We start from the raw sequence: 14,615 nt of genomic DNA on the forward strand, positions 1-14,615 counted from the left end.
ATTGCAAGGACAATAAAAACAAACATACAGAATTATCAAAATGTCAGAAAATATTTAAAATTAAAACATTAAGAAATTCAATAGTGACTATGTTTCATATATTTAACAAAGACTGAAAAATGTATTTAGGTTTTTTTTTTAATTTAGTTTTTATAAAACATCTTTGAGGCAGAGTTCTTAACTGCTCAACAAAATCTTATTCTATTCTGGAAAAATTCTAAATTAGTTCCTTGATTGAACAGAATTGATTAGTGAGATATAGACAATACTTAGGAAGCATCACAGAGAAGAATATGAAAAAAGTAGGTAAACAATTTCAAAGAGCATTTGGAAATCAAAAGTTATAGTTGGCTTGGTATAAAACTAAAGAATAAGTGAACAATTAAAGAAGTAGAACATTGAGTAATGAAAATGTTCTCTACCTAAGAACACCTAAAATGATATATAAAACTCAACAATCATCCTTTGACTATCCTAAATGGATTTCTGAGAGTAAGGGAAACCCACAGGGCCTTAACAAAGGGGAAAGAACTAAAAAGTAGGGTAATAATCTTGAACTGACACCACAGCTGTCAGAAGGGTATTTGCTAATAGGGATCTAAACTTTAATAGCAAGATAAAGAAAGGAGGCTAGTCCTGGATCCCTAGCAGTACGTAAAGCTGGAACTAGTTTCACTACATGAAAGTAGAAACCTTGAAAAGCTATATTCCCCATGAAAAGATACATTAAAAAAAGTCCTACTCAATAGCAAAGAAAGATGATAAAAGATAACTTCTATTTAAACCTCAGCTCCAAATGAAAAGGTTAAAGTAATCTTAAGCTTAAAACATAATTTTAACTGGTCTTAAGTTCTAGTACCTTGAGATGCTGGCATAAGCAAATATAAATCCTTTTTATGGAAATGTACTCTTAACCCAGGCCCCACAAAAGTCCCACAGTTTTAAGTAGCCCCAAAATGAATACAAAATATATAATTACAAAACTGATAGGGATATAAAATACCAGGAATGAAATCAACAGAAAAAGAAACTGCAAAATTAGATCTCTATGGACATAGCTTCAGAAATAACAGATACAGAATATAAAATAACAATGCCTAAAACAATTATGAAAAAAGAAAATTGAAACATGAGCAAGGAAAGGGTTATTATAAAAATAATCCAAATATAATTTCTAGCAGTGAAAAATATAATTATTTAACTAAAAACTATGAAATATTCTTTTCAAACAATATTTTTAAAAATTAGGGGAAAATGATTATGTACTGGTTGTTAAAAGATCAAGGAATTTTTAATTTTTATTAGGTGTGATAATGGCATGGCAATTAAGATGGCTATATTTCTTAGATGTATGTACTTATATAGTATGACACGTTATCTAGAATTTCCTTCAAAATACTTTAGGAAAGAAAGAAAATGGAATAGATAAAACAAATGTAGGAAAATGTGAGAAATGTTGAATCTGAACAATGTGTGTATGTGAAATTTTTATAATAAAAATAAAAGGAAAACTTGACTCACACAGGGAATTTAAGAAACAAAACATGCAAAGGGGAAAAAAATAAAAGTGAGAGAAAGAGAAACAAATCAAGAAACAGACTCTTGGGAAGCCCTGGTGGCACAGCGGTTTAGCGCCGCCTGTTAGCCCAGGGCGTGATCTTGGAGACCCTAGATCGAGTCCCGCATCGGGCTTCCTGCATGGAGCCCGCTTCTCCCTCTTCCTGTGCCTCTGCCTCTCTCTCTCTCTCTCTCTCTGAATGAATAAATAAATAAGTCTTAAAAAAAAAAAAAGAAACACTCTTAATTATAGAGAACTGATGGTTATAGAGGGGAAATAGGTTGGGGATGGGTTACACAGGTGATTGGGATTAAGGAATACACTTGTAGTGATGAGCACAGGGTGATGAATGGAAGTGTTAAATTACTATATTGTACACCTGACACTCATATAATACTGTATGTTAACAAGCTGGAATTAAAATAAAAACTTTAAAAAAGGAAATAATGGGGGGAGGGGAGAAAACTCAATGGATAGTACAATCAGAATATTAGATAAAGCCAAAGAAAGAATTAGAGAATTGGAGGATGGATTTAAAGAAGGCATCTAGATTATGATTAAAATTTAGAGGAGAAAAAAACCCAAAACCTCACCTTCCTTTGGGCTCACTGCTGTAGGAAGATTATTCCAATCAAGGGTCCAAGTAGGGCAAGGGTGGGGAGAAAACATCACTTCAATGCCTTTTTCCTGGAAATAGGAAATAGACTCTTTACAAATTAATGAATTAATAAAACCCTGTTGTGTTTTCTTTTTAATAAATAAATTTTATTCATTTATACATGAGAGACACAGAGACATAGGCAGAGGGAGAAGCAGGCTCCATGCAAGGAGCCTGATGTGGGACTCCATCCCCAGACTCCAGGATCACGCTCTGGGCTGAAGGCAGGCACCAAACCGCTGAGCCACCCAGGGATCCCCCCTGTTGTGTTTTAGAAGGTCAAATTTCTCTTTTCTTTAGTGGCAAGAAGGAACATATATATTAACAATCATTACATGATCCTCAAAACATTTAGTTACATAAGAAATATATGCTTTTTTTTTAAAGATTTTATTTATTTATTCATGAGAGACACAGAGAAAGAGAGGCAGAAACATAGGCAGAGGGAGAAGCAGGCTCCATGCAGGGAGCCCCATGTGGGACCCAATCCTGTAATTCTGGGATCATGCCCTGAGCCTGAGCCACCCAGGCATCCTGAAATGTATGTCTTTTTGATAGCACACATTCCTATTTTGTTTTAATACTGAGATAATAAAAAAAATGATATTTTAAAATGATCACCTAAAACTATATAGAAATAAATATACTCATACTTAGATATAAATTGGGTGTCAAAAAGAAAAGTCACCTGAAGTTAAAAATTTTATCAAAAACATTCAAGGATAATAAAAAACTGATTCTGCATCTCCATCAAGATCTGTCATTACATATATGAAAATAGCACAGCCTAGGAGTTATATTTATAGGACAAAAAGCCCAACTTCAGCATAACACCCTAAAACATCATCCATACCAATCTTTTATAAGTGCTTATAATGCCTCTAAAAAAAGGATTCCTCTGTCAAAACCAAATGGTTCCCAACATTTTCAAAACTGAGGACCACTTTTCAATATATAAAAAAAAATTCTCAGGCTCTTTCCCCATGTCAAAAGTTGTACCTTTTTTATTTGATCTGCAGATGGTTGTGTGACATACATATGGATTCCTAGACCCCTTGCAATCACATTCTGGGTATATAGCCCACAGGATAGGTATCCATGGTTCATGTTTTTTTTTTTTTTTTTTTTATGTTTTTTTATCTTTAGAAATATTGTATTCAAAAGCAAAATCTCTGAGAATCTATCACTAATTTCAGTTAGTTCATGAAATTACTTCAAATTATGAAAATTACTGAAAATTATGAAATTAGAGTGGCCTTTCTGACCACTATTCAAAAAGGACTTCAACTCACATAACCTCCACCCCTTTCACCCACATTACTTTTTGTAGCATTTATCATTACCTAATATGTTAACACATCTGTGTTTTTTCTTTATTAACTTCCACCACCAGAATAGAAGGCCTATCCATGGAAGTCGTCCAATCTGTTCTTCATATATCCCACATTCAAAACAATGACTAAACATACACATTTTTTGGACTGACTGAATAAATAAATTTAAAACCTTTGGAGAATAAGGGCAATTTTAGAGGCAAGAGTATGCCAAAGAAAACCAAAGGGGGAAAAAAGTGAGATGTGAGTGTTCCTAAGAAATATTTTACTATTTTATACTTCCACGTGGCACCAATTTCATTTATTCTTATGTAATTGGCACAAAAATACTGTGATTACACAAAAACTAATAATTGCTGTATAAATAAAATCATACATTGACATAATTTATGATTTACTATTCTGATATAATATTTACTATTTTTCAAAATATAATTCAATAATTCACTAGTAAGTAGCAAAAACAATGTCTTGCTAAAAGGCACTTTGGTTGTATCTAATATATACTTTCAAGTTGGAATTAAATGAAAATAGAAATTTTAACTTATTTTCAGATTTGAACCTTCTTTATTTTTTTTTAACTGTTGATGTACTGTCCCAGTCATCTTTTATATAACCATAAGATGTGAAATCAGAAAAGGATCCTACAGAATATCTATTACACTCTCCTAATTTGTAAATGGAAAAATTAAGACCCTTTGGTTAAACAACATACCAAGTTAGCTTAGCTACTAAGCTGGGACAAGAATCCAAATCACCTGATCCCTAGTACTCTCTCCATGGGCTGCCCCCAAGCCAATAACTTAAAGTGTTTGAAATACCATGTCAGGCCTATTCCTGAGAAACATGGAACTATCTGATGGATGATCTGGGTTCAAGGACTCCCGAACTGGCTTGCCAAAACTTTCTTAGATCTGCACTAAAGTCTAAAACTTTTCTAATCCAATGTTTCTTCCTTTCCTGTCTCATGCACAGGGGTCAAAACTGCATCACAGAGTGAAGGCTCTCCCAAGCCTCCTCTGTCTCACTCCCCACTACTGAGAGAAAACCTCACAGATTTCTCTCAGTAGACGTCTACTTTGGCGTATCTAATCCCATCTTGGAGTCTGCTTAGGAGATCTAAACTAACACACCCCCCTGTAAATTAAAAATTCAGGATTCCTTTTTATCTTCTTTGTTATTACAAGATGGCTTCTTTTTACAATTATTTGTTAACTTTTCCTGAATTTAAATTTGTTATTTCCCATTGTTTATAAATATATATTTTTAAAGATTTTATTTATTTATTCATGAGAGACACACACAGAGAGAGAGAGAGGCAGAGACACAGGCAGAGGGAGAAGCAGGATCCGTGCAGGAAGCCTGACGTGGGACTCCATCCCGGGTCTCCAGGATCATATGCTGGGCTGAAGGCGGCGCTACACCGCTGAGCCACCCAGGCTGCCCTATAAATATATTTTTTAAGATATACAAAATATAAATGTTTTTCCTAATGTCATTTTATTATTAGAACAGCATAGGTAGAAAAATCTGAATCACCAATTTTCTTCCAAGACTGTGTAAGTGTGAATTAAAACTAGCTTTTTAGTTTGTTGAAATTTAAAAAATTAGTATTTAAAAACAAAGCAACTTACTCTACTGATGATTATTTTTAAAAACTCAGGAGGTGAAAATGAGATCTCTATATAGTATGGTCATCTGATCAGACACATCAAGCTTTTGGACATGCTTTGATACTTTCTTCCAAAATTCACTAAATAATCCTATTTCATTGTTTCATCATTGGGCTAACAAAGCTTAACTGATGAGATAAGGGGCTAAAATCTTGTGCTTTTCTAATTCAGCAAACCTTTTGTTAACCATAGAACACAAATTCTTCCTAATCCAAGTGGGAAAATATAATGTATTTTTCCAGTATGACTGAGATGAATAGCTCAAATGACTTCCTGATTTTCCCTCTATTCAAATAAAACTTCAAATAGTTGAAGTTAAAAGCAAAACATTTTTGTAAACTGTTTAGAATGATAGAGAAAACAAAACCTATTTGGAAAATTTCTATAATTAGTATTATTAGAAACAAACTTTGTAGGGGCATCTGGGTGGCTCAGTGGTTGAGCATCTGCCTTTGATTCAGGTTGTGATCCCAGGGTTCTGGGATCGAGTCCTGCATCAGGCTTTCAGCAGGAAACCTGCTTCTCCCTCTACCTATGTCTCTGCCTCTCTCTCTCTGTGACTCTCATGAGTAAATAAATGAAACTAAAAAAAAAAAAAGAAAAGAAACTTTGCAGGAAAGAGGAAACATCATATGTGTTATATAAAAAGGCATTAAAGCAAAATTCAAAGAACTAAAAAAATCTTAAATTTAGACCTAACTTTCAAAAGTAAATTGAGATATTCATTTTCATATTCTTTAACTTCAAATCATCTCAAAATTTAAAAGCTGAAACCAAAACCTTGCCAATAGGGAAACATCAGATTAAAACAATACATTTGACAGACATGATATGACCTTGGTCAAGGTCTTGAATATTAAAAAAAAAAAAGTTTTGAAAAAAATACTTTTGACTTACTTGACTCCAAAGACACACAGTATTAAAAATCTCCAGTTTACTGTACCTCATTTATATGCAAAAGACATAGAAATATTAATTGGGTAAGGGTGATGTAAAATAGTTATAAATAAAATTTAAAGCAAAAGTAATGTCAATAAATGATTACAAGCTGAGGCAGAATGCTCAGGAACATTATCACATGGAATTTTTCAAAGAAAATTTTAATAAAAACATTTTAAGTACCATTAACTTGGTCATAGTGGGTCTTGGTCCTCCTATAAATGAAGCATCATTTTGCTCCTCTACATCTGGGATCTCACTTAAGTTTGAATATTGTTCATTTGAGGTGGTCAGCAACTCTGGTAAATGGAGAAATTGGATCCCACACCGAGAAGCTGCTGCTTTTACTCGTGGCACTTCCTGAATCCTCTGGTACCAAGCAGCCAGCAGTGGAAATTCTATCAGCTTTTCAGAAAGTTTCTTGCAGATAATTACCTAGGTGGGCAAAGAACAAAAGCATGTTGTTATATATTTTTTGTTTATATAGCTATACTGAGGTACCTTTACGTACCATAAAATTCACACATTTTAAGTGTATAGTTCAAACAATGAATTTTAGCAAATGTATATAGTTGTGCAACTACCACCACAATCCGGTATTAGAACACTATCACACCAAAAAATTCGGTTGTGACCACCTGCAGTCAATCTCTGCTTCCCCAGTTGGTTATAAGCAACCACTGATCTGCTTTCATGTCTATAATTTGCCTTTTCTAGTATTTCATCTATGTGAAATCATAAAATGTCTTTTTTCACTTAGTATTAAGTTTTTGAGGTTCATCCATGAAGTTACATTTATCAGATTTTTAGGGGAGTTAAACTATTCTGTATGATACAATAATGATGGATGCATATCATGCATTTGTCGAAACCCATATAACACTAATACAAAGTATGGTTTGGGTTATAGTAATGTGTTAATGTAGGTTCATCAATTGTGATAAATGTACCACTTTGGTGCAGGATGTTGATAGTAAAGGAGGCTGTGGGGATGGGGGGATAGAGGATATATAGGAACTTTCTGCACTTTCTGTTCAATTTCACTCTAAACCTAGAATTACTCTAAAAAATAAAGTCTATTTTTAAAAGATATTTTAAAAATCAAAACATATTATTTAAATAAGACTAACAAAGGACTAATGTCTTAGAAATAATAAGAGGCCCAAAAGGTATTTGTGAATTACTTGGATAATAATAATATTATATACACACAAACTAAGAATGTATTCACATACTATCTTATAAGCCAAAAAAAAAAAAAAAGAATTAATGAGAATTAATGGAAAAGACCAATACTTAGCAGAAAAGGATACAAAATATAAATAGATTATTCTAAGATAATCAGTAGAACACGACATTTGAAATAGCAGTTGAAAATCATTTTGGAAAATTTTATATCAGTTTTGTTTTTATTATATTTATTACTTATTTATATATTTATATTAAATTCTAGTTTCTATCATCTTTGTTGTATATTTTTATGCCTCTCTAAAAACTCTTTCTTAGTCCATTTCCTTCAAATCTAGAAACCCCTTCATCTATAATTCCTGGGCAAGAACACATTCCACTGTCCCTGATCCTCATTATGTTTCATAAGTCTCAACACATTGAATATAGAGAATAAGTGGACACTCCTCAGACAAAAACCTAAAATACTTAATATATATTTATGTATGAACACTAGTTTAAGTGGTTAATGGAGAAAGAATTAAAATAAGTTGAAGTGTTGACTTCCTCAAAGTATCTTATGTGATAATTTTAAATGACCATAATTTGGTATCTATATAGAGTCTATACTCACTGGTTTATTTTGAGAAATCTCAATGGAAGTTATGTACTCACTGGGGACATATGGGAATGAGAGAAATGGAGAGGGTGTACTCTTATTTTAATAGTGATCTAAAGTTCTTTTCTTTCTTTCTTTCTTTTTTTTTTTTTTAGTGAAGCCTTCCCTGAATGTATGAACTGTAACACAGAATTAAAGCAGTATTATGTAAAAGTAGTGTAAGAAACACTCTCAGAACCATATTTTTTAAAAAAGACTTGATGGAGTAAGGAGGAAATTTCACTGAAGTAAAATTGTAAAAAGATAAAAGATACAATTATAGATATTTAGAAGTGAAAAGATAACTAGCATTAGTTAGAGGGCATTTTTTATAAAGCAGCACTTAAAGTAAGGCTTTTATTCACATGAGAAAATGTGAAACCAAAAAAAAAAAAAAAAAGTGAAACCATTACTACTGATTTAAATTATCTTTTTGTTTTTTTCTTGGCCAGATGCTTTCTTCCTACCATCATCATCAAACTTCAATTTCTTTAAAAATTAGAATGCTCTTACTTCTTTTTGAGGCACTGAATATTGTTTCCATAGAAACAGTAATAATGTCACAAACAGATTATGACTGGTGATGATGAACAAATAGATTAATAAAAAGGTCAAATCAAGAAAATCTTGACAAATATATCTAGCAATAATGAGTCCCAAAGCAGAAGCTAGAAAGGACAGAAAATTAATGAAAAATTCACATGCATATATGTTTTAGTCTATTTTAACTGGACTGTAAATAAACACAAGCAATTGTTTGTAAGAACAAGGTTTATGTCAGACTCTCTTTGTATATGGCAAGCACTTGCAAATAATATTCTACCTTGCAAACAATAGTCTGTTGAGTGAACAAATGATCAAGGAACTATTTATTATCTTCAAAGAATAATCTCCTAAATTAGCACTTTTCAAACAGCAGTTTATAGCCCATAAGGAAGTTGTGAAATCAACATAGTTTTAAAAATGGCATAAAACAGAAAATAGCAGAGTCCACAGCATGTAGTAAAGTGGGTTGCTTTATAATCCTTATAAGTATATTTAATGTATACAAGATACATATTTGTATTAAGGATGCTCAATCACCTGCAAAACGCATTGTTTACTGTGAGTTAGAGACTTTAAAATATGCTGTCTAAATGGCACTTTGGGAGCCAGTTAGTTTATTATTTATTTATTTATTTATTTATTTATTTATTTATTTTTTAATAGAGTGAACAGGGAGAGGGTCAAAAGAAGAAAAAGAGAAAATCTTAAGCAGGCTCCAGTATGAGCCTGAGGCAGGGCTTGATCTCATAACCCCTGAGATCATGACCTGAGCTGAAATCAAGTCAGATGCTTAAAACGGACTGAGGCACCCAGGTACCCCTCACCAAAATTCAATTTAATTGCCTGGAAATAGCTTATGTGCTAAGTGAACTGAGTTTAGTTCATGATAAATTAATTAAGAAATGCTCTAATTTCTTCACCTTTCCTTTCCTCTCCTTCTAAGTGACTCGTTCTTATTTTTTAGATGCATATGGCATCTTTCCTTCCGTTGGAAAATAAGTTCTGATTAAGTAACAATAATTCATATTTAAGAGAAATTGAGGAGATTTACTCTGCATGACGGGTCATCCCATTTCATCAACATGCCAGGCTGCTCTGCTAATATCCAGACAGCTCAGGAGGTACTGAACCACATTCATTATACTTAAGAAGATATATTTAAAGAAGTGGCTAATGAAGAATGTGTGAGATGAAAATTATATTTGTTCCTAAAAAATGATTTTTTTAAGTTACCTGCCTGATAAGATCAAAACCATTATAAATATCACAGTTAAAGAGAGGAAAATTAGATCATTTATTCTTAAACAATGATAAAAAACTGTTGCTACCAAGAGCATAAAATGAAACCCTAATGGTTTTGTAGTCAACTGTAACAAGGGGCAGCAAAACTTGCCTGGAGTGAAGCAAGATGTTACATTTATCCAAAATATCTCCTCCTCTGCATCACTTTCATCACTTTCCAACCATTTATTATATGAAATATTTTGTAATTTTTTTGAAAGATTTTATTTATTTATTCATGAGAGGCAGAGAGAGAGAGAGAGAGAGAGAGAGAGGTAGAGGGTAGAGACACAGACACAGGCAGAGGGAGAAGTATGCTCCATACAGGGAGCCTGATGTGGGACTCGATCCCAGGTCTCCAGGATCATACCCTGGGCTGAAAGCAGCACTAAACTGCTCAGCCACCGAGCTGCCCCAACCCCCCTTTTTTTTTTTTTAAGATTTTATTCATTTATTCATGAGAGACACACACACACACACACAGAGGTAGAGACAGACACAGGCAGAGGGAGAAGCAAATATTTTGTATTTACTTTATACCACTTCCTTAGTCATGTTTAGTCTTTTGAAAATATGGCATAACTAACAAATGTTTAGGTGAGCAGTGTAAGCAGTAAACTAACTGGAAATATAATCTAAATTCTGCTTTTACTTATAGACTAGAACTGGTGGGTTAAAACTGAAAACTCTGAAGGAGCTAATGCATAGGAGAGGATATGGAATATACAAATTAACCACTAAATAAGTGTCATCTATGGTTTTTGCAAAATGCCAGCTAATAGATTCTTATTTTATTCCTAATGCTACGTCTACAGGGACAGTGAAAGAGACATTTAACATAAGTACTTTTGCTTAAAAATCAATTTCCACAATAATTTTACTTTAGCAATAAATGTGTCATACTTTTTAAAAACTCAATTCAAAGCATTTGAAGCTAACATGTAAAAAGTTAAATCCTAAAGTGTTCAAATTACAAAAATATTTTATAAAATAGCAAATTTTTTCTTATGGGAGTAGAATAATCTTTTACATAGTCCTATCAAAGTATACTTGTTTACTAGTAGCAACTTAAAAATAACTATACAATTTTCTGGTATCAGCTAACAGCAGGATTTTGCCTGAGTGTAGCTATTCATTGCTGTCTCCCTATGCTTGCTCTACTAACTACTAGAAGATGCTAGCAAATGACTTAGAGAAGGGAAATTACAAGAGGTGTGCATTTAATTTATTCCTTTTAAAATCTATTCCTAAAATTTTCTAGAGAAGAGGGTTTTGTCAGGTATCTTTCATAATGAAGTACTGGGCTATTGGGTTACCTTCACAAACTAATATCCACTGAAAAGGAAGAAAAACATGGAGCAGTTTTAGACACAGCACCTTGGCCACTCTACCTACTACTGTTTTGCATGTTTGGCTTTCTTCTGTTTAGCAGAACTGTGTATTTTCCCTAGCTCTTCTAATTTTGACCTCTGGTATTCCAAATCTTGACTTAGCAAAATTGACTGCTCTCTTATATTGTTGGCCTTATTTCTGTGGCCAAATATCCTTGCTCTAGGTTCAGCTCTATGTTTCTGATCCAAACCTAGTAACTTGACTTTCATTCCTGATCACCAACTTGATTATGAGTCTGACCATTTGGATGGCCACTCCATCACTATAAAGGCTATGCATCATAGCCACTACCTGAAGTCAAACAACTGCTTCATAACTCAAGATGACTTAAAGGAGCAAAATAAACATAACAAAAAAATATTAATAATATCTTTCTTTGGCAAAAAAAGATTAATTCTGAAATAAATTGTGCAGATCCAAGAAAAATATAAAGGAAAATATGAGAATTAGTTTACATATAAGTGTCAAAAGAGAAAAATTTAATCCTAGAATACATGTAATAATAAAGGCTGAGTGTATAAGTTTTCCCCTATTTCAAGCTAAAAACAAAGTTCTTCAGTAGTATTAGGTAAATTTACTTAACAGCAGTTAGTAGATATCCTACCTGATTGAAGAGGGGAAAAAATTCCTTCTCAATTAAAAATACTTCAGCTTCTATTGATTCTAATTTAGGTAAATTGTATTTAAATTAAGCTAAAATCAAATGCAAACTAGCTGAAAATGGATGTTTGGTTAATGATCTAAAATCAACTGCATATAGGTAAATCTAGTTTTATATTTGCTTTGTTGAGTTTGAAAGTAGATACTCTATCGTTTTTTTTTTTATTTTCTTTGTACTACTTACTATTATTTAAATATGTATTAGTTATTTGTTTACTTATTCATGTCTATCTTCCCCTACTAGAATATTAACTCCATGAAGGTTGGGACTTCATCTGTTTTGTTCATCACTCTATTGCCAGTGCCTACAACAGCATCTGCTACATACGTAGGCTTTCAATAAATTTCTCAAATGAATCATTAATGGATGTGACATGCGGATTTAATCCTTACAAAATTAAAACCAAATGCAGTTATCCAAGAAGACCAAGAAGCCACAAACATCAACAGTATTTCACATGACTGCTCTAATGCCTGAAGTTGGTAATAAAGGGGAAGGTCAGGAGTAAGAGAATTTAGAAATCATTTGACTAGAAAAAAAAAAAGTAAAAAGTAAAAAAAGTCTTCTCCCCACCCAGATCCATGGATACTATGAATACATATGACATTTAAAATGCTAATCAACATCTAAACAATTCCCGAAACTCTCTTTAACATCCTTTAATTCTGAAGTCATTTTGGTTTCTAATCTTATTTTATTACTATTTTGGAAAAAAAAAATATTCTTCAAGAAAATTCCAATTGATTAATACCACCTAACTTATTAGTGAAGCATTAGCCTCCAAACAGATTTTCATTAGAAATCATTTCTCATTTGTTAGTAGAGATACCTCAAGTGTTGGTGATATATAAGAATGAAATTTGGTATCTGATTCCTTTTTAGGAGAAAGGTGAAATGCTTCAAAGCAAGAAAAATGCAGCTCTTGAAAACCAATGAAAAAGCTGAAGAGAACTATAGTTTCCCATGTTTGAACTCTAATATTATTTTTACATTGTTCTTTTTTTCTGCACCAGGAGAAAAGAGAACACACACACACATACTCCCGCACACACACATACTCATATTAACAAAGAAAACTTCATATTTATATTCTCCCACAACAATGATTATGGCACAGCCAGCTACTGAATGTGATCTTATAAGGAACAGAGATGTACAGACACAATGATAAAATATTTCTGATTTAATAACGCCTAACATAATGTAATTAGTACTTTGACTACTTAATTATAAAATACAGCTGGCATGATTTTTTTAGTATTTTAATACTGGAACTTCCAATATTTGAAGGTAATCAAAAGAGCAATTTGAAATTAATAATTATAACAATTGCCAAAATTTTAGCAACTCAAAACTAGAAGTTATAATAATTACTAACATTTATTGAGAGCTTACTATATGCCAAACACTTCATGCTTTACACGAATTGTCATTTATTCCTTACACTAATCCTATGAGATAGATACCATTCATTTTTACAGATAAAAAAAATGGAGACAGTTATTAATTCCTTGCCCAGGAACATAATGATAGTAAGAAATGGAATAGAAATGCAAACCTAGGCAATTTCATAGATTGAAACTTATAGTAATGTATCCACTCCTGATAAACCTTACCAAAAAATGATGGATACAAGGCAAGAGCACGATGTCTGCCAAAGTGAAGTACAAGCCCTCTGCAAACACGTGCTCCAGAGGTGGAAGGTCAGAGGCTTTTGCTTTTCTGATGTGAGAAGGCTCTCTGTTGGTAGTAGCTGGTTCTTCATGTACTGTGAGCTTTGAGAATGCCACTTTAAGTTCCAGGCTCTTGGATGAAGAGTCCAATTCTTCAGACGTTTCTTGTCTATGCACCTTGTTCTTTGTTTTTTCCTTAGCAAGGGAAGGCCCGACCCCAGCAGCCTTCTGTTGTTTCAGCTTCTGCCGACGGAGTTTGTCATCATTATGCACTCTTACAGGCTCACTAAGCTTTTTCTCTAACTGTAGTATTTCTGCAGGGATAGTTGGGTGCTGGTCAGATTCTTTGAGAAAATTTTCAATAGCTAAAGGGATGGTGAGTTCACACAGCCTGGTCCACTGACTAACCTGTAAAACAAAACAATACAAGAAATGAAAGGAGCCTTTAGTTTCAATATGGCTTGAAGAAAACTTTCTATTGGGAAATAAGACTAGTTTTGACAATTGAAGCCAAGCCATCCCTGGGTTAAGATTTATGGTCTATCAAGGGACATATTACAGTGTTTCAAAAATGCTAACACTAAACAGTTAAAGATTCTTATGCCTGGAATACATGTTATCCTCTTGTATCCTCTTACTGAATAAATCCTTCCTTCTTAAAGCCTTCAAAGTACATGCACCCCCACCCCTAAAAAAAGTATGGTTTTCAAGGCACTGCTACTTGAGCTCCTGTTCATGTGTAAAATTTCCTTTAAAAGTTCTCAGTTAAAACAAAAGATAAAAAAGAGGGACACCTGGGTGGCTCAGCCGTTGAGAGTCTGCCTTGGCCTCAGGGCATGAGTCCCAGGATCAGTCCCATATCAGGCTTCCTGCAGGGAGCCTGCTTCTCCCTCTGCCTATGTCTCTGCCTCTTTCTATCTCTCATGAATAAATAAATAAAAATTAAAAAAAATTTTAAAAAAGTCATTCTCTAAAACCAAGGTCTCCAAACCTCACAAATTAAATGCTGAATTCTTATTTTTCAATGCTGTACTGAAGTACTAGCATACATAAAGGGCTTATTTCATTATTTACT

General features: G+C 33.1%; 1 protein-coding gene across 6 annotated transcripts in view; it reads right to left on the reverse strand.

The window, feature by feature from the left end:
- GSTCD (glutathione S-transferase C-terminal domain containing) overlaps positions 1–14,615 on the reverse strand; it is a 125,258-nt gene that overhangs the window by 100,149 nt on the left and 10,494 nt on the right. For all 6 annotated transcript variants that reach the window (XM_038581984.1, XM_038581985.1, XM_038581983.1 and 3 more), the window contains 3 exons: positions 13,484–13,948; positions 6,346–6,597; positions 2,152–2,245 (listed from right to left, as the gene is read on the reverse strand). In XM_038581984.1, the coding sequence (XP_038437912.1) occupies positions 2,152–2,245; positions 6,346–6,597; positions 13,484–13,948 (811 nt within the window). The remainder of the gene's footprint in view (positions 1–2,151; positions 2,246–6,345; positions 6,598–13,483; positions 13,949–14,615) is intronic.

Source organism: Canis lupus, chromosome 32 (assembly GCF_011100685.1).
Source record: "Canis lupus familiaris isolate Mischka breed German Shepherd chromosome 32, alternate assembly UU_Cfam_GSD_1.0, whole genome shotgun sequence".
NCBI classification, from domain to species: domain Eukaryota; kingdom Metazoa; phylum Chordata; class Mammalia; order Carnivora; family Canidae; genus Canis; species Canis lupus.